The 26,788-nt window shown below is 48.3% G+C and overlaps 1 protein-coding gene across 1 annotated transcript; it reads right to left on the bottom strand.

The window, feature by feature from the left end:
- Positions 1-444: 444 nt before the first annotated feature.
- ABCB6 (ATP binding cassette subfamily B member 6 (Langereis blood group)) lies at positions 445-26,626 on the bottom strand (the record flags this gene model as incomplete). Its single annotated transcript, XM_033147593.1, has 17 exons — positions 26,497-26,626; positions 23,468-23,999; positions 21,319-21,456; positions 18,852-19,041; positions 13,462-13,554; positions 11,973-12,165; positions 11,613-11,811; positions 9,693-9,850; positions 7,316-7,379; positions 6,711-6,796; positions 6,457-6,514; positions 6,161-6,265; positions 3,627-3,801; positions 2,438-2,550; positions 1,253-1,347; positions 924-992; positions 445-628 (listed from the first exon to the last, which is right to left on the bottom strand). Coding segments are annotated over exons 2-17 (2,436 nt in total), but the record flags the coding sequence as incomplete, so codon positions are not given.
- Positions 26,627-26,788: the final 162 nt, after the last annotated feature.

The raw sequence follows: 26,788 nt of genomic DNA, 5'->3' as shown, positions 1-26,788 counted from the left end.
CCCCACCCCACCCCCCACCCTGATAATACACCTGGATCACCAAGCAACAGCTTTCACAGCTTTCCCAGGAACGCTGGCAGTAGCTTGGAAAATATACTCTGAAGTAGCTCTAGCACTATGTGCAGGTCCTGCTCATGAAGAACTGCATGCTGGAAACTCTACGCAGCCTGTAGTCTTCCTCCAGTTTGGTCTCCATGGCCTCACTGCTAACTTGGTGGATCTGCTGTGTGCTCTGGGTGTTTGAGCATTTTCCCCTTTATGCCATACAGAGGAGGTTCACAAATCTAACAGCAGAGGTGGCAGCTGCTGCCTTTTTGGCTTCGAAGCCACAACCTTGTAGGATTTGCTGTTGTCACTGTCAGCTGCTCAGTAGTTCTCGTTGCTTGGCTATGATTCTGTGCTTTCCTCTTCCTCTTCATCCTCCCCCTCCTCTTCTTCCCCCTCCTCTTCCTCCCCCTCCTCTGTCTTTTCACTGGCTGAGCCTTCCTTGCTTCCTGCTTTGGGCGAAGCACTGGCCTTGCTTTCTGAAGTTGACTCAACACTGGTCTTGCTCTCCAACTCTGTGTCACTTCCTTGTTGCAGCCACATGTCAGAGTAGATGCCACCTTTGTCCACTAGCTGGTCGTGCCTGTTAAAGGGGCAGAGAGAGTTAATTTCACACGGCTCCATGCCAGGTGCACCCCCTTCATCCCTCAGAAGCACCCACAGACCCACTATTTCCTCGCCTTCATAGTGGGTCCTTTTGAAGATACACAGCCAAACCCTGTGGCTGTTCTGCTTGTAAAACTGACGGCCTTAAAGGGCTTGTGATCTGCATAACTTATACAGACTGCAAGAATAAAATAAAATAAAATCCTTGGCTGGATTGCCAGTTATAAATCTTATTTTATAATTTTTAGCACTGGGCATGGCTAAGAGCTTACCTTCCTCGCTCCATCACTCGGCCATCCTTGATAACTAGAATTTGATCAGCCTTGATCACCGTGGAAAGCCTGCAGAGAGCGTACAACCACCAAAGCTGTTATCAAGAGGGCAGAATGCAGTAGTGATCCCTCCCCAGCTCAGGACTCTCAATATAACACACCACATGTTAGAGCTCCCCAGAGAGGGAAGAGGAGTCTGCCTGGAACTATCGATGCAAGTGAGGAACTAGTATTTAGGCTCTCCTCTTCCGAAGGCTGCAGCATCCCTCCAGCTGCTATTATGCTGAAGCCCTATACAGAAAGCTCCTGGGCAGGATGCTTCCCCATACCTGTGAGCCACGATGATGGTGGTGCGGTTCGCGCACACTTTAGCCAGGGATGCCTGGATAGTCCTCTCGGTCTTGGTGTCCAGCGCTGATGTCGCCTGAAAGTGATCCCAGAGTACATTACAACAATAGAATCAGGCAGTTCTAAAACCGCTGCAATTATGAAGCAGGTTCAAAATGTGCCAGAATCTAAGTTGCAACTCAAGGCAAAGCAGTGGGTGGATGAGGGTCAGGGACTCCTGACACTGATTAGCAATGTGAAGCCACTGGCATATCTATGAGCATAATCCCATTCATGCATAATCCCATTCAAAGATGAGAGCTGCTCTTTGCATCGTTGCATCGGTGGGGGAAGACAAGAATGGCAGAAAAGATCCCTTGGGTCAGGCGAAATGGTAAAGAAGACCTCCAAGTAGCTGAATAGCATCATGGCGGTGATGGAGGCTCCCAGATTCAGAAGGCTGAGTGCTACCCATTCTCCCAACCATTTCCAGGGTTTCAGCTCCAAGAAAGGAGAGCATATGAGGAAGGGGGCAAAGGGAAGATGACAGCTAGCTTTAGGAACAAGGGTACAAGTGTGACCCACAACAAAATGTTGCAGCATGAAATGGATAGTTCAGTCAATCCCTCCTCACCCAAACAGCCAGCATTTATTGTCACTGAACATGTTTTGGGGTGCTTTGTTTTTGTTCCCTTACAGTTATCCCCCCCCAAAAAACCCTACTTGGTCTCCTCCAGGCATGCTGATACCTCCCCTCCTGTGGACAGGTGGCAGTTCTGGCTACATAAGGAGAGCCACTCATCCATGAATTTCAGAAATAGATGGAAGAAACTAGACCGGCAACATTCTACTGGAAAGGCTTCTGGCCAAGGCTCCCGTCACTTCATTCCAGTTCCCTTCCCCACCCACACCCCATTTTTCCAACCCCCCAACGGTCAGTCAGCATTCTGTACCCACTTTGCATGCGCAGTCCTTAATTCAGTTATTTCTGGCATGCTCTCTCCCCTTCAGATTTTGTTTGTTTTTTCCTAAATGATTTTTGTATTTATGCAAACTTTGGTGTTTCTCCTGAGCATGCCAAGTCCTCCCCCCTCTTTCGTGTGGGTGATAGCGTTTTGGCAACGTGAGGACCAGCAATCGGAAAACCGGGATTGCTCTGTGTGTGTTTGATTATTCGCCTTCTTCACCTCATCAAAGAAGAGGATCTGGGGGTTCTTCAAGACTGTGCGGGCAATAGCGACTCGCTGCTTCTCCCCTCCACTCAGCTTCAGACCTCGCTCGCCAACCTGTGTATCATAACCTGCCAGGTACAAGTGGACAAAGAAAAATCAAATGCTGTGTAATAAAGAGAGACTACCTGTGACTTCTGCTTTTCAGGCACTGTGAGTGCCTTGGTTCTTTTGGCCACTTACAGCATCTTGCTACACCTCCCAGGTCTACTGCCGAAGGAGATTTGATATAGACACTTTTAGCGAACCCAATGTCTACTGGCCAGGGCGCTTTAAAACAGGAAGGGATGGGACAAACTCAGAGTACCTAGTTTTGGAAGCCAATCCTGATTGCTCTCATTGCCCAAAGGTCCTTCTATCAACTGCTCTTACAGGGTTTCTGGGGTGGGAGTCTGGACTGCCACAGACCTTGCTCATGTTAACTGAAGAGCTAAAAAAAAGCTTTTAGAAAACATTGAATAGGATTCCACTAAGTTGTGTGTTTTGGATGACGTCCACTCACGCAACAGAACTTCCTCTCCACTCCTCATGCTGCCTGCCCCCAAAATCTGCTTGCTCTGGAGAGTTGGGGGAGTCCTTGTGATGGGTTCAGTGTGTGTGTGTGAAGGACCAGGAGTGTGTGGGGCTGGGGGAGAAGGGAAAGTCCCATTGTGGGAAGTGAACGCATTCCCTGTGCACATATCCCACTGAATTCAACCCATTGAGATGAGCAGAGTCTGTAAGGGAGACCCTAAGAGGGAGAGGGTAAGAGCCAGGGGCAGGTCCTTTCAGTTCAGATAAGAACACAGGAAGTTGCCGAATGAGGAAGCAGATTGTGGGTCCCTCTAGCTCAGGACTGTCCACACCTGCCTTCCCTAGTCTGGTGCCTCTTGCCCTCCCTGGCCATTGGCCAAGCGAGAGAAGGCACTCACTGGCTGCTGCTCTCCGGGGTCTCAGGTAGGAGCCTCTCTGTCTCAGCCCTGCCTGGAGAGGTCAAGTGATGAAACCTGGGGACTTTTGCATGCAAAGCACGTGCTCCACCAGTGAGCTGCAGCAGAAGAGGAGGCATCCCGATAGAAGCATCCTGGGTTTCCCAGCATCCTGCAGGGGAGATTACGAGCCTGATGGCACACCAAGCGTAAGCCAAAGGTGGCAAGCGGCCCCTTACCATCGGGGAAGGTGAGGATGCGTTCATGGATATTAGCCGTGATCGCCGCCTCAATCACCTCCTCGTTGGTGGCATCGATGCGTCCATACCGGATGTTGTTGCGAATGGTATCGTTGAAGAGGACAGTGTCCTGAGGCACCACACCAATGTGGGAGCGCAGCGAAGACTGCTTGGCCTGTGGGGAAAGGGAAATGGGTGGGCTGAAGTGGGGGCAGAGAGAAGGGAAAGGAAGACATTGCCCAGCTAGGAATACCGTACACACACACACACCCTCCCCAAAGCAGTGTGGTGTTATCACAGCCTTATGGAGAGCTGAGGCATCTGCGAGGTGGGTCTTGTCACTATGAACAACCATGATGTCACACCTTGAAGTGGGGGCAATTTCCCAGATTAGACAGCAGCCACCACCCATCCAATGCCCTCTTTTATGGTCCATTCTTGATGAGACGACTTCTGCTCATAAATGATCTTGCTCTCCATAACACCTGCAAACGTTTCAGGGCTTCAGTTCCCATTGGTGCATGCCCTGTGGTTTCCTACCGAAATCACATAACTTTTCAAACTTCATCTTCGGGGCTGTTGACCTTTGTCCTGTTTTCATTGCGCCATAGCGCAAGAGTTGCCAGTCATGACGGCAATGGGGAAGCATTGCAGAACGATGAATAAATGGTGTGTGTACAGTCCAGAGTATATTTACTGCTAATACGCTATAGCGACATGCTGCAGAATACACCCACAAAAGGAGACACCAGTTTAGAGGGCCCAGTAACACAAATCCTAGGGTAGAATTTGGAGAAGGATTATTATTTGGGCCGCTTGGCCATTCTCTGGACATTAGAATTGTAACCCTTTCAGTGCAAGACACATTCTGTGATTAATCTCTATGTAGGGTATAGATGATGCTCAGCCGAGCATCATCTATACCCTACATAGCTCCATGTCAGGGTTTTTCCACACTATAAGGAGATGTGGAGAAAGTCAGATGATGGCAAATGACTGTCACACTGTCGTTTTTTTAATCCAAAGAGCTGAAGGCACTTTGAATGAGCAAATCACCACTTGTGATGTGGACACCCGCTCTCCTGTTGCTTTTGGTAAACATGTTTTGCTATTTTTGGGAAATTAGGTGGAGGTTTTTTTGGGTGGGGGGGGGGAAGAATGGTTTGATCAGAGGGAGAAAAGTAGTGTGTGTGCACATGCAACAAGCTTCCCTCCACACTCTTACAAGCTCGTTTCCCGTGCCATCTAGCCTGCATCTCAGCATCTATTGCTTCCTAGAGATATTTTGCTCCAATGACCAGTGAAAATAAGAACCCTGCAGGATAGGTTTTTTTTTTATAAAAAAATAATTAAAAACCCTAGTGGGGGAGGCTGGGGGAACCACAGATTTCAAAAGAGCAGACAGCAAGCAGCTGGAGCAGACATGAAAAGAGCAGCTGCCCTTCAATCCTCTCCCCCCCAACCTCAGACCATCATGAAATCCTGGCACCCAGATGGGGCACCCAGGACTCTCCCCAGATATCCCGTAGCAGTTCCCCCAGTGAGCCTGGGTGGCCAGAGGAGGGGTGAAGGCAGTTTGCAGCTGTGCCTTCCCCAGCACAGCTCTTTCATCCGTCCCTAAATGGAATCACACGTCTCTGCTTTGCTGGGGGCAACCAGCATAAACCAGGAATTAAGCATCTGGGCTGGGGCAGGAAAAGTCCTGAGGAGCAGGAGAAATGTATGCGCGTGAGTGAGTGAGTGAGTGAGTGTGTGTACGCAAGTGGAAGGTTGCAGAGCCATCCAAGGGCTACTTTAGCACTTTAGGCCAATGTGGGGGAACTTTTTAAGCTTGGGGGCCAAATGGCAATGGCGGACAGGGCGAGAGACACAAGTGGGCCCAGCGACACATTTAAATGTTATCTTTCCACAATAATACTCTAGTTTTTTCCACACACTCCCACACTCCCCTCTGTGTCGTCCATTCAGGCAACCAAGAAATATCTTCTCAGCAGTCGAAGGACATATTCCAGTCAGGCAAAAACACTCATGGAGGATGCAAAGTGAAAGACAGTGAAGGATATGGCCTGAGGAGACTTCTGAGGGCCAAACAGAGAAGTGCACAGGGCCAGATTTGCCCCCCCCCGCCTGACGATCCCTTCCTCACTTTAAACAGAATAACACGATTCCAAGGATGCCAGCTGGTTGTTTCTTTGGATGACTCCTCCTTCCTCCCACCCGTCATGCCAAGAGCCTTGTCTCCATTCCATGCTGGAAGACTCTGGCACCTCACTAATGAAGGGAGGATTTCAACATTGCGCTCTTCCACTCATTTCATCTGTGCAAGCATTGCGACTTGCCAGATGGAACTATTCTCTCCCACTGCCCACTATACTGGGGGTGCTCTTGACCACCCTCCAAAGCCAATTCCAGGGGGCAGGGTGGGGTGGGGTGGGGTGGAAGAGGGAAATAAGTCTTTGTGCAGGTCTTCCACAGAGGGGGCTGGTTAGGTGAATCCCACCTCTCCTACTGCCACGACATAAAGGCCTCGTTACCTTGGAGATATCCTGCCCATCAATTCGGATGCAGCCTCCCCACACATCGTAGAAGCGGAAGAGCAGGCGAATGATGGTGCTCTTTCCTGAGCCAGAGGGTCCCACCTGGGCAGAGAGAGGGGGGCGAGGAAGGGTCAATATGGGTACAGCCAGCAGGGGGAACGAGTAAGCAGGGGAAAGCGCTGGGGGGGGGCGCTTCCGTGGGACCTGCCACTGCTCCCACTGTAGCAGAGGCAAAAGAGGACAAAGGAAACATTAGGAAATGCTGTTAATTCTAGGCAGAGCTCTCTCCTTACCAGTGCAAGGGTCTGCCCAGGCATCACTGTGAAGGAAACATCACGCAGGACTTCCCTCCTGTGAGGAAAGTGAACAAAAAGCATCTCCAACATTCTGCTGAGGCCCACCACATTTTCCTTCATCCTTTGAGCATCCGCTCCCACCCCCCCCCCGGTTACCTACCACAATCTCTTTACTATCTTCTCCACCCCCTGCTTTCCTGACTCACCACCCACCCACCTACCTACCCAGCTCTCTGGACCTTCCCCCTTACCCTTCCACATAGCCAAAATGGACATTTTCGAATTCCACACGTCCTGCCAGAAACCGAAGGTCTGCAGCACCTGGTTCGTCCTTCACCTGCAGGTAAACAAATATATGACATCATGCATGGTCTTGGGCCTAACTAGGCACACCGTGTGTGCGGAAGTACAGGACCTCCTCTCTCTCTCCCCCCCCTTTAAGGAGTGTAGGGTCAGTGGGTAGAGGGTGTAGTTTGCATGCAGGAGGTTATGCCAAAAATCCCCCTCCCAGCAAATATTACAAGCAGTCAGAGAAACACACTCCTTGAGAGGACAAGGCCGTCACAGCAACACTCTGAAGGCATGAGCCCCATAGATTAATTGCAAGCTGTGTGAAGAGCAATTGCCTTTTGTTTTCCAAGCACACAGTGGCCTTTGAATTTCGGTGCTTGAGCACAACAGAGATTCAGCATCACTATTCCCATTTCTGTCTTATCACCCAGTCCAGACAGTGAACAATCACAGAGAAGCCACTTCCAAAAAAAACCCCTTAAGTTGCTGGAGGGAAGGGAAGAGGTATCTAAGAGAGCATAGGCTAGCAGCTATTCACAGTAGCATAGATGTGGCCTGAACTCACTTCTTCCTCCTCGCTGAAGAGATCAAACATGTTCTCCATGTCAACAAATGAGCTTTGGATCATTCTGAAAAAGAAAAAGACTCAATTGGACCACCCAGAGCCAGGTAGTGTGGGTGCTGTTTAAGGTACTAAAAAGCACTCGGAGGCACGGGCGCATGTGAATAATATTTGCATATGCTAATATATATGTATTTAAGCTGCCTCTGAACAAATTTAAATGACTGAGCATTTCACCAGGACTGCACTTTGTAAGTGCCCCCAGCTGTGCTGCTGTAAGCAAAGTTTTTGAAGATCTCACTTTTTTTTTAGTTTATTATTTTATTATGTTAGTTTATTTGTATTGTTTTATCCAGTGTTGCTCAGCTCACATTATTAAATTAGGTTAGGTTAATGTATCGTTTTTATACAATGTTACATATGGATTGAGGCTTTGTACTTACTGATATAATATTTTATCTGTCATCTATCTATATCTATCTGTCATCTATCTATATCTATCTATCTATCTATCTATCTATCTATCTATCTATCTATCTATCCTAATGCATTTTGAAATGTTATTGTTATTGTTCATTTGATAACGTTCCGAGCTACTTTGGGCGCAGTTTTGTGTGAAAGCAGCATACAAATAATGATGAGATCTGGGGTGCTTGGGACAAAAGACTTGAGACTTGGGCCCTTTGGGCACCCCCTGCTAGGTGTCACTGAAGTGGGTGTGGGTCTAATTTTCTTCTCTGGTAAGGAAAGAGAAGGGACTGGGGAAGCCATGTATTTTCACTCCAAATATGGCAATCAATTAGACCCCAAGCATGAAAGCAAACCCCATCTGTCACACCTCCCCCACCAGCAAATGTTCCCAAACCTTTAACACATGTTCACACTAAATGATATCACACCTCCTTTGTAACCATCTCTCATACTTCAGAGGACGGGGAGGCTAAGGGGCACTTTGGAGGTGGGGAAATGTCTCATGACACAGTTACTGAACGCAGGCCTCATTTTCAAATCTTATTTCAACTTCCTAGGACTGTGTTAGTCTTTATGGTGTTTTATCTTTATTGCTAGGGCAGTAAAGAGATGATGCAAAAGGGATCACCTTTGCACCAATGAGAGAAACTTTTGAGTTTGGCTTAATATAGTGGTATGAGGGAAATGTGGCTCATTACTGACTTGGCTTTTGATAAATCAATTTAGTATTGATTTTAATATTCTATTCATTATTTTGCACTTGGCACAGGCAGAGGGCCTTCTCGGTAGTGGCGCCCACCCTGTGGAATGCCCTCCCATCACATGTTAAGGAGATGAGTAATTATATAACATTTAGAAAACATCTGAAGGCAGCTCTGTATAGGGAAGTTTTTTATGGTTTAATGTTTTACTATGTTTTTATATATGGTGGAAGCTGCTCAGAGTGGCTGGGGAAACCCAGTCAGATGATGATGATGATGACGATGATGTTAATATTTTTAATATATGCTGGATACAGGCCACATTTCCATGTCACAGGAAGACTTTCTGTGCACAAGCAAAACTGCACCAGAGTTTCTCCTCCAAAACAAACCATAATCCTTGGCTTAGCATTATAAACAAACCAGGGGCAATTATTTGTTTCATTCCCATGATCTGTAGCCAAAGTTTCTTCTTGGCTTACTGACTGTGGAGCAAAATGAACCGCAATCCCTTATTTGTTCAAAATGCTAAGCCCTTCTCTTCTGGTATTCAGTTTCTATTCAGAAATGTATCTGTCCCACTTTAAAAAAAATGGGGCTCATTGCTGTCATCATATTCAGAAATCCTCCTTATAGTTTTCAAGCAGAATATTAAGGGGCAATGGACATTTGCTTGTTCTCAGCCTATGATGCCCTAACTCAAACAGGGCTCTGCCCTGCATTTGATGCATCTGTAAAGAGTTAATACATTCCCTGGGAGTTTTCTGTCTTATGGGATAGCAGGCCTGGTTGTTTTAATCTGCTGTTTAAAGTAAAATCTCAGTTCCAGAAACCAGTCTACATGCTCCTTTTTCCTTCTTGTTAAGGATTCTCACATCTTGTATCCATATCTTTTTGCTTCACATTACCTCGTCAGCCTCTGTACAACAATAAATCAATAAGTGGTTTTCTCTATGGATTATGGTTTCCTTCAGACACAGATTTTGTAGCCCTCTATGTGGTACTTTACTGTTAAGCAAACCTCAGTCTGGGAGGTAGCAGCATGGAGACACTGCACTGAACAGGCTATCATGTAACACTGTCCAATTTTGCAATCTCTCTCTGTGTGTGTGGATAGAGTCCCTCAAATTTCATCAATGCACTCCTCTCTGTAATCTCAAAATGCCTAACCAACATGACAGAACAAAATAGCCTGTGGAGTAGGTTACCTGTAATAGGTGCCAAACCAGTTCAGTGGGGTGTACAGCTGAATGATGTATGTGCCAAAGAGAACATAATCGCCCACCTGGAGGGAACAGAGATGCAAATCAGAGCCAAAATGATGGTGTCTCCCTGCAGCAGAGTGTGGAAGCGCTTTATCGTCTTGCTTTTAACAGTCCAGCAGCTCTTCAAGTCTTTGTACAAAACTGCATTAGAGATCCCTCACCCCTTACTAGGGAAAGCAGAATGGTAGTTGTCTTATTGTAACACAGAGCTGGACCTCCACCCCCCACAATCTCTCTCCTCCAGTGCCCAATTTCCTCTCTCAGATATAAGGTATGTTTCTGAGAGAGTGTATAGCGATAGATTTGAACTACATTTCTCAAGTTCAACAGACCACCATCAGGGCCCAGTCAGATGTAACTCTACATGCATCCGAGAGGGAGCTAGTTGTTGGGTGATTCTGGTGAAGCAGAATGATAAAGGCTGATAAAGGTCAAAGACTTGTGCAGCACATAAATTCTTGCTCCCTGACCAACGAAAGCCCCATTAAGCCCCTCTTTGGTTTATAAGCCTACTACAAACTCAAGACACACACATTCCTCCCACAGCCCAACGAATCATGAGAGCTAGGAACAAACTGGCTAAGGAAGATAGGATGTTTGTTGTTGTGCTGCCAGGGAGATTGCGTTCAACTCTTTCGTGCAAGGCGGGGCCAGTTACAGATCAGATTTGAGCCGGCTGTTTGTGGAAGCTCTGTGCAATTCAGACCTAAACCTAGTTTTCAGAGCCAACGTGCACCTGACAGAGTACTGCACCTGCAGGACTTCATAAAACCACAAATACAGTGGGCACACAGGCCAGATTGCAGGCTAAAGCCCAGCACTGTGGCCAAGGCAAAGTCTATTATTAAAATTGATTTCTTTTATATTTAACCAAGCTCTGTTTTCCTGTCATTCATATTCAACTTGCCTTAGATCTAGGAGTGAAAGGGCTCCCTCATCTTATGTGTTAATACTGTATCCCTTCCATTACCTCCTCCCCACTTTAATATACAGTATATACATCCTTGTTCACTCACCATCATTAGGAATGCACTTCATGTGGGAACGTGTGTTTTCACATCTGGAGTACAAACCCAAAACATGCTGGTCTCTTTCTTCTGATGTTAGTGGAAACTAGCTCCCATTTGGTGAGGTTCCCCCCCACTCCCCTTTAGATCTCTTAATTGGTGACAAACCTTTTCCAGCCTTGCCTCTTGCTTGTGATTGCTTTTGTTCTCAAAGAGAGGTCTAGCTCTCCAATCTGGTTTCATTTTAAGCTTCTGCACCCTCGGCTGCCCATTTTTCTCAGCATGGGTTGAGCGCTGCGACCCTTCGGTCTCCACACAACTTTGAAATTCAGCAAAGGCTAATTAGCCCCTCACAAAGACTTTTGAGAAACTGCCAAGCTCTTACGTCCCGTCCCCCCACAGCATTCCCTTCCCACAACTTAACCAGACCATGTCCTGCAACCTCCACTCATGGGTTCTTAGGTGGCGCAAGCTTGTCCGCCTCCACAGCTCTCCTTGTGGCCTCTCTCCTGCTCGCTTGCCTTTGTTGCATTTCACAGAACCGAAAAACCATAAATGATGGTGCAATTCACCTATACTGTATCAGTCTTGGGAATATGTTTCTGGGCACAAATGTAACAAATGAAGACCACCCCACCCACACTTATAGTCTCCCCAATCAGATCACACCTCTCTCTTTCCCACAACCTTACTCATAGCTGCCCAGCACTCCACAAATGCACATCCGACCAGGACCACACTTTAGCCCACCTCAAGACGCCACCAGTCCAAGCCACCCTCACCACCCTTATCTTCCTGGCCCGCTCTTCTCCCTACAATCCCAAACACCCGTCAAGTGAAAGGCATCCTAATGGGCTTCTAGAGTAGCTGCAGTGGTGGAAACCTTCTCCCCAGCCACCCTACCTCCTGGGGTCCCCCGCTGCAAGCACTCACCGAGATAAAAGGTCATGCAGAGGAAGATGATCAGGCCGAACCAGGCACTGAAGGTTGTGGTGAAATACACAATTGCAATTATGATGTCGGCTATCGTGGGGAAGATGCTGAAGACAATGTAGCTGCGGGATAGAAGGGGAGGGGGGCAAGTCAGGTCACATGATATGCAAGGTCACACGGCATGCAAGGGCCACCGACATCACCAGGAGAAAACATGTGAGTGCAGGCACCTCTGAGCCAGGACTGATGGAGAGCCCTCCACTAGCCAGGCCTGCAAGCATACCTGAGAAGGTTGTTGATGCTGCTAGTGCCTCTGTCGACACTGCGCAGCACCTCGCCCGTCTTGCGACCAAGGTGCCACCGAAGGGAGAGGTTGTGGAGGTGCCTGAGGAGCTGGACCTGGATTTCGCGGCTGGTGAACTGCTGCACGCGGATCCACAGGAAAGTGCGCATGTTGCTAATGAAGCCAGAGGAGCCTAGAGAGAGAAGAGTGGGGGTTGGCTGCTGTGGTTGTCTTCTGCTTCCTGTTGAAAACCTGCCCCCTACCATGAAAAAGGTGTTAAAAGACACCTTCTTAAAGAAACCAGAGGCCTTTCTTTTGGGAATCATAGGGGAAGAAATCCCCCCAAAGGACAATATTTTCTTTCTGTATGCCACAACTGCAGCAAGAATATTAATTGCAAAGAATTGGAAGAACCACGAGATACCAACGGTAGAAGAGTGGCAAATGAAAATGATAGACTTTATGGAACTTGCCGAGCTGACAGCGAGACTGCGAGACCAGAGAGACGAAGCGGGTGCAGGAAGATTGGAAGAAATTTTTAAAAGTATTTGAAAAAAATATTGTAATGTTTAAATTTCTGAAATTCTAGGGAAGTATTTATAGGTTTCTGGTTGATAAAATGAGATTATATGATTTGAACAATTTAGGGTTTGATTAAGGAATAATGAAATAATAAGTGATTGCATGTGATAATAGATAATTGACTATGAAACCATTAAAGAATAGTGGAAATGAAACCCAGAAAGGAGAGATGGGGGGAAGTCGCCCCAAAATGTTATAGAAAAAATGTGAAAATTTATAAGAAATGTATGTTTTGTCTTTGTTTTGTATGTTTTCTTTATCTTATAAAATGAATAAAAATAAATAATAATAATAAAAAAAGAAAACCTGCCCCTTACCACTGTCACCTTAAACAAGAACTGTAACCCAGAAGGATCTGGCAAATGGCTTCTATGGCCTTGGAACTACCCTGAGCGCAGGCAAAGTTCACTCTGACTGTCACTGTTCTAGGGGCTGCTTCTGCTGGAGCTGAGGGCGGTTGGCTCTTCACTGCCAACTATACCTCCCTGGGAGCAGACAGGGGGCTCCCGGGTGTGTAGAAGTATATGCGATCGCAAATTAAAAGAAAACAAAAAACGGCCAAAGGGTCCATGCTTAGGGGCCTATGGGATCTACTGAATGCTGAGGGCTCATGAGGGTGTCAAGTATGGGGTAAAGCAGGGGTGGGGGACCTGTAGCCCTTCATCTGCTGTTGGACCCAGTCAGCATGGCCTGTGACCAGGAACAGTGGGAGTTCTGGTGCAACGTCATCCGAAAGGCCACACGTTCCTCACAGCGGATTAACGGAACCACCTGCTTTCTCAGTATGCAGGAAGGCTAAAAATGGAGAGAAAGCACAAACGGATGGCGATGGTGGACGCAGGTAATCCCAAAGCAGCCTCAGCCAAAGCGCACATGTGCGGGTGTGTAGGCACAACAACTGACTCACCAGCACCTCCTCCCTGCAGGAACTTGAGGGCTGCATAGATGCAGACAGTTTGAACCAGGATACGCCAACTAGCCCCCGTCGTCAGATCGTTCACTGGAGGACAGGAAACAAGTGTCACTTTGAAGGCGATAACCAAGGGGGTAGCCCAGAGCCCAAATGCAGTCCCACAAGCCTCTCTACGTGGCTCTCAGACACCCTCGGTATCACACACATACTGGATCAGCTTTGCACCCTTCTTGGGTGTTTTTGCCTGGCTGGAATGTGCCCTTAAGCTCTGATAATGCTTTGGCTGCCCAGATGGAGGACAGAAAGGGGTGTGTGTTTGTAGAAGCTAGACTATTGTACAAAGGTACGATCTGCACTGCTCCACACACCTTTGCCCCTGGCACCACCCACCACCGAGATGTGGCCCTTAGAAGGTTGCCCAGAAGGGAACGTGGCCCTCAGTCTGGAAAACATTCCCCACCCTTGCCTTAATTCTGCCGCAATGTTGGTGACTCTGCTTCATACAAAATAGTCTCGAGACAAGTTACAGCACAAAATGTCTAAACATGATCACTACTAAAATTAGCTAGCCAGGAAAAGCCCACAAAAATAGCAGAATGAAATGTCTGGGGAAAGATAAAAGTTTTGCCAGGCAATGAAAAGGCATTCATGTGGCCAAGTCTGTTTGGGGAGAGTGTTCCACGAAGGGAGGGAATGAAGGGTTGTGAGGAGAGGAGTCACCACTGAAAAGGCCTTGTCTCTTGTTGACACTCTCCAGACTTCTGCTGGAAGGAACACACAGAAGAATTCTGAGTTTAGGCTCTCACATTGCTTCAAGCAACATGCTTCCCACAGAAACTGATCCCCAAAGACATCATGGGAGCCCTGTGTTATACCCGCAGTAAATGCATGGAAGTTCTCACCCTACCTCAAAACTTGGGGTGCAGGGAGAAGGCATTATCTGTGGCAGCCCCTAAGTTGTGTGCCTCCCTCCCCACAGAAGTGAGTCTGGTATCTTCATTACGCAGCTTTGGGTGAATGCTGAAGGCACACCTCTTTACGCCAGCTTTTGTCTCAAGCCATACAGTGTCATACAATGGGGCACTGACCCCAGGCAATAGGTCCCAAATACTGAGGTGCTGCTATTTTTTTCGGAAAAAAGCATCATGAAACTTGATCTTTGTGCCTAGGCAACAAAGATATCAAAGCTGGCCTGGATGGAGAAGGACAGAGCTACCCCAGCAGATCAAGAAAAAAACGCCTACAATTAGCCCCCCTGCATTCCTGCCTGAGAATGATGGCTGTATCTACGAATGCCAAGGAAATGGCCAACACCTGCCTGTTGTAGTCTCATCCCCTGAATCTCATAGGCTGCCCAGGCCTATAGGGCACTGCTGCCTTAGGAGGAGGCAGGGCTGCCACAGAACAAGCGGGGGGGAGGGGGAGGGAGAGGTATTTTCCCGGGCAAAGGCCTGAGCAAAACTGTTTGGATCAGGCTAGGGTTGGGGGGGGGGATTTCATCATCAGTTTTGGACTGTGATGGACAGGCAGCACACAGCTTGATGAGCGGAAAGTGGCCATCTCCCACCCCTGTATCCTTGTGATTTCAAAGCACCAGCTTTGGGGTTTCCTCACGCCCCCCCACCCGGCCAAACCCCACCAGGCATTATAGCCTGAAAGCTTCCCACTTTGGGTCAGATCCTGCTCTCCTGACACAGAGCTCTCCTCTGATAGTTCCCCTCCTTGTTTTGCATACCTCGTACTCATCCTGCCCCATCCTTTGCTGGGAAAGACACCACCGGTGGAGTCTCCTGGCTTCCTTTATTCTCTTTCAAGGCACCACACAGCCACAAAGATCCCACCCCTCCCACCCCACTGCTGGGCTGCTGGGAGACCAGGCAGAGGACACAAAGGCTCCTTGTTTGCTCCCCGCCAGCGGCACTTTGCTGGGTAATCCTAACTGGCAGGGTGGGTGACCCCATCTGGGAGTGCCCCTCCTTTGCCTTTCATTCTCTCTACATTTTTTGGGGGGGTAGAGGACCCCCTTCCCCCATCCAAACTTGCTTTACCCAGCACATGGTGGAGAGTGTTAATCCACCCTGTTCCCAAGCACAGGTAGAAATGATACTCTCACGCATGGAGAGAGGTTGGCATCCTTGCAGGGTGGGGGGAGGCAATGAGGACGGGCAACCTTGAACAGAGACCTCGCTGCTGTTATTACATATCACCCACAGGGTGCTTTTCATTTTAAAATAACTGTTTTGCGATATTTTATTCTACGCAACTACCACGAGGTAGGCTGTTCCCATTCTGTAACACAGTGAACTGAGGCCGAACAACAGGGAGGCGGCTAAAGCCGCACAACGGGCCTGTGGCAAAGGTAGGATTTCAACCCAGATCTCCCAGACTGAATCCCAGACTTGGAGGTGTGTCATCTCTCCACCCACTTCCGCTTCATTGCAACTCCTTCCATGCTTTGGCAAAAAAACCGGCAAGAAGGAAAGCGCAGCAAAGCTACCTGGGGGTTCGGTAGCCATATGTAGCAGTCTGACAGAGGCCTGGTTCGCCCATTAGAGAGCTAGATGGAGCATTGCTCTGGACCAGCATGGCCTGCCCCTGTTCTTAAGTCCGTGCTGCAGGTAAGAGCATTTGGGCACAGGACTGGCAGAAACAGCAGCTAGATCTGCCGAGGTTGCTGGCAGGTTAGGCGATCCAGCTGAGATCTGGAGGGTAAACCCATCTCCCCCAGGTGGGACGGAGAAGAATATATCTGCTCAGCAGCTGCTTAGCATGTAGGGCAGAGAGCTTCCCCCACTCCCGAATCCATTCCCATCAAGCGATTTGGTATGCAGTTCGCAATTCCATGCCTCCCGCCTGCAATGACTCCTTTGTAAAGTCTAAAAGTCAGGGCTGAAAGGCAGGTCCGGAGTCCATCCTCCCCTATTCAGACACCTCTCAATAGCTGCCCTGAGCTGGCACTTGCACCGCCCACTGGGGCATGGGAACCTGGCACACACCAACGGCTTCTGCTAACAAAGGGAGCGCCCCTCCTCCACGGCCTGCCCACCTCTTCCCCACCCCCTGCCCCAGAAGCTCAATGCAGAGTTAGTCTGGGAGTAAGCAAGATAGGAGGTCACCGCAGGGCTCAGGGCAGAAGCCTCTGGGAGATCCAAGAGGGTCACTAAATTCCCCAAATCTTCCTGTACCAAAGTTTTCTCCCAATCCACCAAAGTAATACCATATGACTTTGCAGATTCAGCTGGAAATGCAAGTCTCCCTCTACTCTTATTAAACCCGTTCCTAAACAGGAAAGTTGTATCCTGCCCCACAAAGTTCAAAATGTAAGTTTGATGGAGAAGGTTGGGCTGGGAGGGAGGGAGGCAAGCCACAGGAGAGCAGAGATGAGATCCTGGAGGTGCGTAGGGAGAGTCAAGCTTGGTAGAGGATGGCAAACAAGAAGGCTTTGATGAAGAATGGGGCCGAATGGAGGAATGTGAACACAGGGGCGAAAGAAATTCCTGCTCTACCAAGTTTGCAAAAATGAGATGGCAACATTCTAGAGATTGCAAGCAGGAGGGGGGTGCCAGATTTTTTTAACTGGCATATTGGGGAGAGGCAATGCAACTCCCTTCGCCTTCCTTTATCATCAGCTATTTTTATATGAGAAGCCATTCAAAAGTAAGACCAGACAGAAGGCCTTCTTGGTAGTGGCACCTTTCCATGTGCAACACCCTCCCTTCAGATGTCAAGGAGATAAAGAACTACATAACTTTTAGAAGACATCTGAAGGCAACCCTGTATCGAGAAGTTTTTTATGTTTGATGTTTTGCTATGTTTTAGATATGCTGTAAGCCACCCAGATGGGCGGAGTATTAATAATAATAATAATAATAATAATAATAATGATAATAATAATAATATCCTCCACCCCTGCAGTCCTAAGTGGTACAGCAAAGAACTCCCCCCCACCCTCAACCTCAGTGCACTGCCTCTTTCTTTTTCACAAGACTTGAGGTGCCTCTAGGGCCTGAGGGCTGCATTCCCTCCTGGACAACCTTCTGAGGACCACATGCCAGTGTTGGCCGGGGCCAGAGGCAGAAGTGGGCTGGGCAACAAATGTAAATTTTAGCTTTGTAAAGCAGCCCGCTCTCTTCACACACCCTTCTCTGTCCTCTATCCAGGTAAGCAAGAGGCATTCTCAGAGGTCAAGGACACATTCCAGACAGGCAACAACGTTTTGGGACATGATGCAGGGCCGGTGAGGGGCTCGGCCTGGGGAAAGTTCTGAGGGCCAAGTAGAGAGGTCTGGGGGGCCACACTGGCTGTCTACCCTAGTTCTAAGGAACAAGAGGAATTGGGAGCAACCTGGTCAGTCAGTGCAATGGACTCAACAGCCCTGTTTACTTCTTATGACTGGCTCCTCCTCAAGAGATCATGCTCTGAGCACACTGTCCCAGTATTTAAAACAACAACAATAATAATAATAACCAGAGCTCATTCTCATGTGGGTAGTCAGCCTCCAGTGCCAGGCAAGGAATCTATTTAAAAACTGCTTCTCCTCATGCCACAACAAGGAGAGCGGCTGGGCATAAATACAGTGGTGCCTCAGGTTACATACGCTTCAGGTTACATACTCCGCTAACCCAGAAATAACGCTTCAGTTTAAGAACTTGGCTTCAGGATAAGAACAGAAATTGTGCTCTGGCGGCGCAGCGGCAGCGGGAGGCCCCATTAGCTAAAGTGGTGTTTCAGGTTAAGAACAGTTTCAGGTTAAGGACGGACCTCCGGAACGAATTAAGTTCTTAACCCGAGGTACCACTGTAATAAAAGTAGTATTATCTATATAAGCTGCTGCGCACCACCTCAGGCCCTGGGGCTCTATCTCACCCCTGATGATGTGTGCTTTGGAAGCCCTGAGCCCTCATGCTGTGCTGGACATGCCAAGCCGTGTCCCTTAAACGTGTCAAGGGCTCTGCAGGCCTTAAGGAACTAGGCTGCTTAAGGGCCTCTTCAGACATTACGCATTGAGCGGGTGCCTCCAAAACTAGTGCTTAGAAACAAGTATTTGATAAGGACTCGCTTCCTGGAGAGCTTCCAGTTGGCTGCAATATCTGTATCCAGCCAAAGCCCTCCTGGCTTTTACTGTGAAGTAAGCAGCCCCAAAGGTTGCCCTTGGCCCCTTCTCTCCCCCCCCCCAAGTCCTCTGCACATTTGCCAAAGCCTATATCAGAGCGCCCTCTCTTGGTCAAGTCAGAATACTTGTCCCAACAGAGGTTCTGTCCTCTCCCCCCACGCCATTCTAAGAGAAACCTCTGGCATTAATGCTAGGCCCTCTCCCATTGCACATCCGCCTCTGCTAAGGGCAGCAGCACCATGCCTCCCTGGAAGCCGCCCTTTCCGCTTACCAATGTACTTGTAGTAGAGGGGCACGAAGACGTTGATGCCACGCTCCAGCCCCATCAGCAACAGGCAGACGATCACCAGCCCCTGCAGTGGGTAGCTCCCCTTGGGCCACATGTACTGTATCAGGAGGCTTATCTTCCGGCCCAGATCCCTCCAGGTGGAGCGATGCTGTCTGGCATCCGGAAGCAGGGGCTGAGACACAGAAAGGAGAGTGAGTGGGGGAAGGGGACTCATTTTGGGCAGGGAATATTTGGGGAAGGGGACCATAACAACCTATCCAAATGGCATCTGGGCAAAGATGAGAGCCAACACCTGGGAGGGGGGCAACTGAGCAAGATGGGGGGGGCTATGGTCACTTCTCAGCAAAGGGCACAGAGAGCATTTCAAGTAAACACAACTGGAAAGCGAAGCGAAACCTTGAGAGTCACAGAAATTGAGGGTTCGGTGCAGGAAATGTTCAGGGAAAAATAGGACTAGAAAGGCGCAGGGTTGCAAAATATTTTTTAAAATGTTTGAACAGAACTCCTTTACAAGGAAGGGCAGGATATAAATTTAAGAAATGAAATGAAATATATATTCAGAGGGTCCACGGTGTCCAGTTTACTGTATGAGGCAGAACCACCCCAGTGCTAGGACTACAGTGACCTCCAATCAAGCCCAGTATTCTCAAGCAGTTATAGTGGTATAGGAATACGGTACTTGAAACACATTATGACACTCACCAGTAAATGCCGCTATTCCAGCAAAAGAAGTGAAATTACAGATGACTTCTAGTATAACATTCTGTGGTCAACTAGATGTTCCAGGAGACTCACAAGATTCAGTGGTCATGGCAAACAGCTGTTGGTTTTGCCCTCCTCCATCAATTTATTATGGCAGGAGTGGGGAACCTGTGGTCCTCCATATGTTGCTGGACTACAACTCCCATCATCCTTGACCATTGGCCATGTTGGCTGGGGCTGGGGGGTGCTGAAGTCTAAGAACACCCAGAGGGCCAAAGGTTCCCTTTCCCTAATTAATCACACTTTCTCCCCAAACCCAAATATACTGCAGAAGCTAATTTTTAATATTGCAGAATTAATACAAGACATTGTGAACATCCATTTAAATTGCATAATTGATACAGGTCACAAAGATCAGATTTTCTGGTTGCAGAAATAGCACTGATGGCACGGGCAGCAAATTCTATTTTTTTATTGATTAGTGCAGAGAACATATATAAGAAATATCCACAGTGCCACCTGCTGGAGCCTATTCACATTTACCTTCAGTTTTTTTTCTTTTTTTAAAAAAACACACCCAACAAAAGCGATTCTCCAGCGATAAACAATTAAAATATGTATTAGATAGAACTCAAAGCTCTTTTGCACAGTTGCAAAATTTCCTTCATTAGTGTAAAAGGGAGCAACGAACATCCAGCTCCATAACTCACTCACCCTGTGGTATTATCTTTGTCTATAATGGGGTGGGGAACCTTTTAGGACCACCCAGCGGGCCAGATCACAATCTGTCTGTACCCAAGAGGCCAACTTGGACACCAGATGATTGGCATTCATTTTGATTTTTTTAAAAAAAATCAGATCCCACCCTACTTGATTGGCACATCCATAGCTAACTGGGCTCTCAGTAACCTTTACAACAGCCCTAAATGTACACTAGTACTCAATTTCTCACTAGCCCAACAGTCCATGCAAAAGAGTCACTGGTAAGGTTAGTCAACAGTTTTGCTTCAGGGCACTCTGACTGCCCCACCTCACAGGTAAGTTTCGTGCCACTGAACCAGCTAGACATGCTTGTTTCTAAACCTCCTCAAACCACACCTTTGGTGAACTTTTCCCTACAGCCAACAATCTGCTCTGAAGGTGCATTCTAGTGTAGCCCGTTCTTTCCAGCCAGAGGTTAGCCACTGAAGCTCCTGTGCTTTTAACATCTTTAAAATTCTGATAAATTCAACAGGTGCTGCTTTCCCCCACCACTGCAGCTCCAGGACCACAAAAGCAGCATGCACCTGTTGATTTTTTTCACTGTCATATCATTGGTTAAAAGCTCCTGATCTGTATGCAGGGATTGATTGTAAAACCACTCTGGGAACTGTAGTTCTGGGGAGAGAATAGAGGTCTCCCAACCACTCTCAGAACCCTTAACAAACTACAGCTCCCAGAATTCTTTGGGGGAAGTCATGACTGCTTAGAGTCATAGCGCTTTAAATATATGGTGTGATTGTGGCCCCTGATGTGGAACTGTAATACTGTTTCAAAATGGCAGCTATTTTAAAGAGAGAAACTGCAGCTACAGGCTCTGTTCTTAAGAGTAGTGCTTCTGGCACCAATAATGTTATTCTAGTTCCCTCCCTGCACATCCTGCAACTGGTTCACCAGAGTGTGTGTGTGTGTGTGGAATTTACGGGATGGACAGAGAAAGGCAGACATAGCGGAAGAACTGGGCTATTTTAGGAGAACAGAAACCTACCTGACTGTGCTCCACATCACGTTCATCTTCATTGATCAGCAGCATGTAGGGTTTTCGGGGCAACCCTGGGGCCTTTATCCCCAGGGCAAAGAGGGCGAAGGTGCAGAAGTAGCGCAGTAACCACAGGCTGAATTGTACCTGGAGGAGGTTGATCTCATGTCAGATGTGTGTCTCGCAGCAACCCACCTACCCTGCTTTGCTCCCCACTGAAAGCTACAAACCAAGCAGTGGTTCCTTTCTAAGATCTAAACCAAGAGTCAAATGGCTTGGAGGGGAGAGAGGGAAACACCCATTAAGGGTGGTATTTTTAAACTAGATTTATTTTTTAAAATATTTTTAGGCATTTCATTAACCGAAAGCATGATTCGAGCCAATTGACCAAAGACTTGTCAAGTACGTAAAAACATTGGAACCAGAACACAGATAATTACCCTACATCACATCATCTAATTCCTTGCAGAAAACCCCAGGATACAATCCCTCCCAGAAGCTTTAAGGAACATTTGGTGATAGATGGTCCTGACCCCTAGAGAATTGTGAAGATGGCTTGACTGAGTTTGCTTCCTGTTGCTTCCTGAAGCCTGTTCCTGTTTGAAGATGCCTGCAGTTAAGGCAGATGGCCAGCAGGGGAAGTTAGGTCATGTGACTGAGGTAGAAAGGGAGAAGGTGGCTGAAGCTGTCTGGAATGGCAAGGCAGGAGGAGGTACCGGTATTTGCTCCTAAATGTGAGTTCTTGGTTCCTCTGTGGATGGAGAGTGAGGGGCCTTCACACCCATCACTGCAATGAGATGACAACTTGACGCGGAAAAAGGTAGGCTGCCACTTGCAAAATGGCTTCACATTGTTTGTTGGCCAAAAACAAACAAACAAACAAACCACCCAAAAATAACAAATCATGGCTAGTCTGCTACACTGGATTCACATGTTCAAACAAACCACAGTTAAGCTAGGCTTAACTAGCTTATTTATATCCCACCCATCTGGGAATCTCCAGGTAGGGCTGGGGGAGAGCTGTTGCCAGCCTTCCCCAGCCAGGTGAGGTGCCCTACAGATGTGGTTGGAGCATGAACCTCAGCCACATTTTGAAAACCCTGGAATATGAGGAGTCACATTTTGAAAACCCTGGAATATGTAGACAGTGGGCAATTCAGTTGTACAGTTGAAGTGGGGTAATAGTGGTCAGGCCCTAACCTTTACAGTGGTATCTTGGTTTACAACCATAATCTGTTCCGGAGGTCCGGCTGTAAACCAAAACAGGCTGTAACCCAGGGGTCAGCAAACTTTTTCAGTAGGGGACCGGTCCACTGTCCCTCAGACCTTGTGGGGGGCCGGACTATATTTTGAAAAAAATATATGAACGAATTCCTATGCCCCACAAATAACCCAGAGATGCATTTTAAATAAAAGGACACATTCTACTCATGTAAAAACACAGATTCCCGGGCCGTCTGTATCCGGCCCCCAGGCCTTAGTTTGGGGACCCCTGCTGTAACCCAAGGCGTGCTTTCGCCAATGGGGCCTCCCCCCAAAAAAGGGTTGTAATCCCCCCAAAATGGGTTGTAATAAAAAGGGACATGCACTTCCAAGTTTGACATGGTTGTAATCCAAAACGGTTGCAAACCAAGGTACCACTGTACACAGAATCTGTGACATGGAATAAGTTTTCTGTACTTTCTAGCCTCTTGCTAAAGGGTATTGCCAGAGGGCTAGGATGTTAGTTAACGATGTAAAGAAATGTGAAGTCTCAATTTGTGGCTGGAAAGCTTTTTTGGTAGGACTTTGTGCTGAGTCGTTGGGCAAAGTCCCCTGCAAATCATTCAGCAATCTTCTCTGTGTGTGTGTATATATATATATATGTATGTGTGTGTGTGTGTGTGTGTGTGTGTGTGGTTGTGTGGAAAGGGGGAGGAGCACACACCACTCATGTCTAAAGCTTTCTGTAGCTCAAACAACAGTGACTCAGCAAAAATGGGCTGGGAAGAAGGCGGCAAGCAGTGGCTGGCACTTAAGAGCAACAACTAGCAAGTGTTGAAATCAGCAGGTTTACTTGGTTCTAATCTTCTCCCATCTCCAAATATCCCACCACCCTGTCCAAAAAATCCAGAATATATATACACTCCTACCTGTCACCAAACCCTCGTTGACCTACCTTCTGGTTGGCGTTTTCCAAGCCCCACCACCAGAGTGGGCTGTTCCAGGAGATGAAGGACAGGTTCTCGGCTGCAAAAGCCAGAGCCCAAAAGAGGAGGAGGATGGCACCATGGCCTCTGATCCGGTCCTGCGCCAGAACTCTGGTGCGTTCCAGGTGGAGCAGCCCAACCGAGCTGGTCCAGCTTGCGGCAGAGAGGCAGGCGTACAGCACCATGTACCCATAAAGCTGTTGCATGCCCAACACCTGCCACAGAAAAGTAACAAAGGGCAGCAGTGCAAGGAGCAGAGAGAGGAGAACTTGGATTTGGTACAGGCGGGAACGTGGGATATACTTTGGCTCCATGGTGCGGCTGAACCGGGCATAGCAAGCGTACTGCAGGGCCCCCAAGAGGATGCAGACGCTGAGCTGCACAGAGGGCACCAGCGTGAAGTAGAAACAGGGGTACAGCCCCTGCTGAGCCCATGCACGAGCCAGGGAATCGTTCCCCTCACAGTAGCTCTGTAGCACCACCATCCTGCCGGCTGGGGAGCTGCAGAAACACAGATGAAAGAAACAAGGAAATTGGAACATATGCTTGGGATACTATTTTATTTATTTATATCCCACCTTTCCTTCAAGGAGTTCAAGGTGGCATACATAATTCTCCTCCTCCTCCACAACAAGCCTGAGATAGGTTAGGGTAAGAATGAGTGACTGGCCTAAGGTCCCCCAGTAAGCTTCATGGCTAAATGGGGACTCAAACTATGGCCTCACAGGTCCTAGTCCAACACACTGCTTTGCCACATTGGCTTTATATTCCAACGCTGTCTGCAGATATGTTATATATAATATATGCAAACCCACAGGCATATGATGTTCTCACAGGCTTAAATGCAAGTGCAGAAGTAAACATACCACATGGTGCTAGAGAGTTTGGATTTGATATCCCGCTTTATCACTACCCAAAGGAGTCTCAAAGCGGCTAACATTCTCCTTTCCCTTCCTCCCCCACAACAAACACTCTGTGAGGTGTTTGGGGCTGAGAGACTTCAAAGAAGTGTGACTAGCCCAAGGACACCCAGCAGCTGCATGTGGAGGAGCGGGGAAGCAAACCCGGTTCCCCAGATTATGAGTCCACCGCTCTTAACCACTACACCACACACACACACACACACACACTATGCAGGCATGAGAGCAGTCACCAATCTTGGACAAATTTGTTAATCCTTCTTGCTCAATATGCCACCCCACCAAAAGAGGCAGGGCGAGACACTTCGTAGGGAAATGCAAAAGAAACCACACAGTATCTGGGGCAGAGATCTCACCTTGTTGTTCACCCCACCTCCTAGTTTAAGGGAATTGCTTAGCACAAGGCATCAAGAACTGTCACACTTAAAATCAGAGTGACAGCTGCGTGGGGAGGAGCTGAATCTTGGTAACATTTTTCTTTTCAGAATAGTGGATAGATTTTGCTCCTATTTAGGGCCTATCTGTTTACTCATGTTTTAGGTCAGGTAGGATTTTTTTTCACAATTTTAGATTTTCCAGTAGTCATGGGGAAGGTTGCCCCCCCACGCCTCTTTTCCTTCTAACATGGCTTGCTTTCCTAAGTCTTCTGCAGCAATTTTTGTGCAGACCCTTTCTGTGGTGCAGATATTCTGTGCTTGTGGCACAGTGCTCTGGAATATTTGGGATGATCTGCCGTTGGCTGGCAAGTAGATAGCCTTCCTTTATGGAAAGGGTTTACATATGTCAAGGGCTGCTTTGGGGGAAGAGGGATCTATTTGAGGCAGTAGGTGGGACCAAAGGTAGCTGGGCTCATCCCCTTTCTCTCTCCTGCAATCCCAACGCCCCCTCCCCCTTGTCACCCACATGAAACTGGGGGCAGGGTCACGTGTGGCACTAGTGCTGTGGTTGCCTACCAGAGACATTTGGCCCCTCACAAGTATATTCTAGCATGGCAGTTCCGTAGATGTTGCTAGACTCTTCTAATTAAATTGATCCTTTAAAAACAAAACAGAACCTCTAAGCCTGCTGTGTGCGTACAATAGCGTGATCCTAGATCATTGAGTTTCACAGGTCAACTATGGTAGCAAGTATGCACATTAACAGGGGAATTGACCCCATTGAGCCCAGTGGGGCTGGCTTCTGAGAACACGTGCACTGTGTGACTCCTTGTTGCCACTCTCCATAACCTCTTGCACCTTACTGCTTTCTTTTTGGTTTGAGTTCCATTAATGTTTAACCTCCTCTGAACACAACCCATATGACTTCGATAGCTGAGAATTCGATAAAATAATCAAATTAAACATATTTGCATCGATTTGCTGGCTGGCATAATTTACTGTGCTGGTGCTACTAGACTGGATGCAATGCACTGAAGTTTTTGCTCAGCTATCTTCCCTCTGCCCCACAGCTTTTAATACACAAATAAACCCTGAGCTACGCACTTTCCCAAATGTTAGAAACTTGTCTTCTTTTTTTAAGGGCCACTGATATAGCCTTTTCCTCCATGAATATCCTCAGCGGATATTTCTGATGCCTTCCTCCACACCTCTCCGTGGGTTTTGCTTTGCTTTTTTAATTCTGATGCACGATTATCAAAATAGCACATCATCACCGTGTTGTTATGACTACACTTCGCGCACTCGAGTAGTGCTTTGGATTCCTGCCCTCCCCGGGTCCAGCTGTTGTGTGTTCCCACTTTCCAAGAGGTGAACTTTCCCAGGCAGAAGCCGCCAGCTTCCTGATTCAAGGGCACCCCAGGGAGCACAACGAGGAGGAGACGGTGTTGAGCGCACCCACCACCCTCGCTGCCTACGCCTGTTACCCCACACACTTTGGGCAACAGGCCTGGCTGCTTGGCAATGGGCTCGGGCATAGGAGGAGGAGGAGGAGGAGATCCAGCCATGGGGCTGAGTGTTGTCCCCCGCCCCTTGCCTCCTCTCTGCGCTGCCAGCCGGCGAGGGCACAGCAAAGGGGCCGCCGCCGCCCGCTTCCCCTCAGTCCCACCCGCCTGCCCCCTTCTCCCACTAACGTCTACTTGCCTGCTCGGGTCTCGTCAGTCCAGCCCACCCACTCTCCCCACCGCCCGGTTGGCTCGTCCAATGTGCAGCGGCGCGTCCGCAGCCGAGCTTCGCTCCGCCGCGGCAGCCGCGGCAGGCCCGATTGGCGCCCCCGGGGTCCTAGCGCCACCTTACCCAACACTGTTAGGCAGATTCCTCCTGGGTCCTAGCGCCCACGTGTTCCAACACAGGCGCTCAAGCTCCGGGCCGTTGCTCTTATTTATTTCCCGCCGAGCAAGAGGGCACGACGCGGGTTGCGAATGTGGGACGCTCG

The sequence above is a fragment of the Lacerta agilis genome, chromosome 1, assembly GCF_009819535.1.
Source record: "Lacerta agilis isolate rLacAgi1 chromosome 1, rLacAgi1.pri, whole genome shotgun sequence".
NCBI classification, from domain to species: Eukaryota; Metazoa; Chordata; class Lepidosauria; order Squamata; family Lacertidae; genus Lacerta; species Lacerta agilis.
The sequence above is the reverse complement of the archived record's forward strand: the minus strand, read 5'-3'. Positions and strand labels throughout refer to the sequence as shown.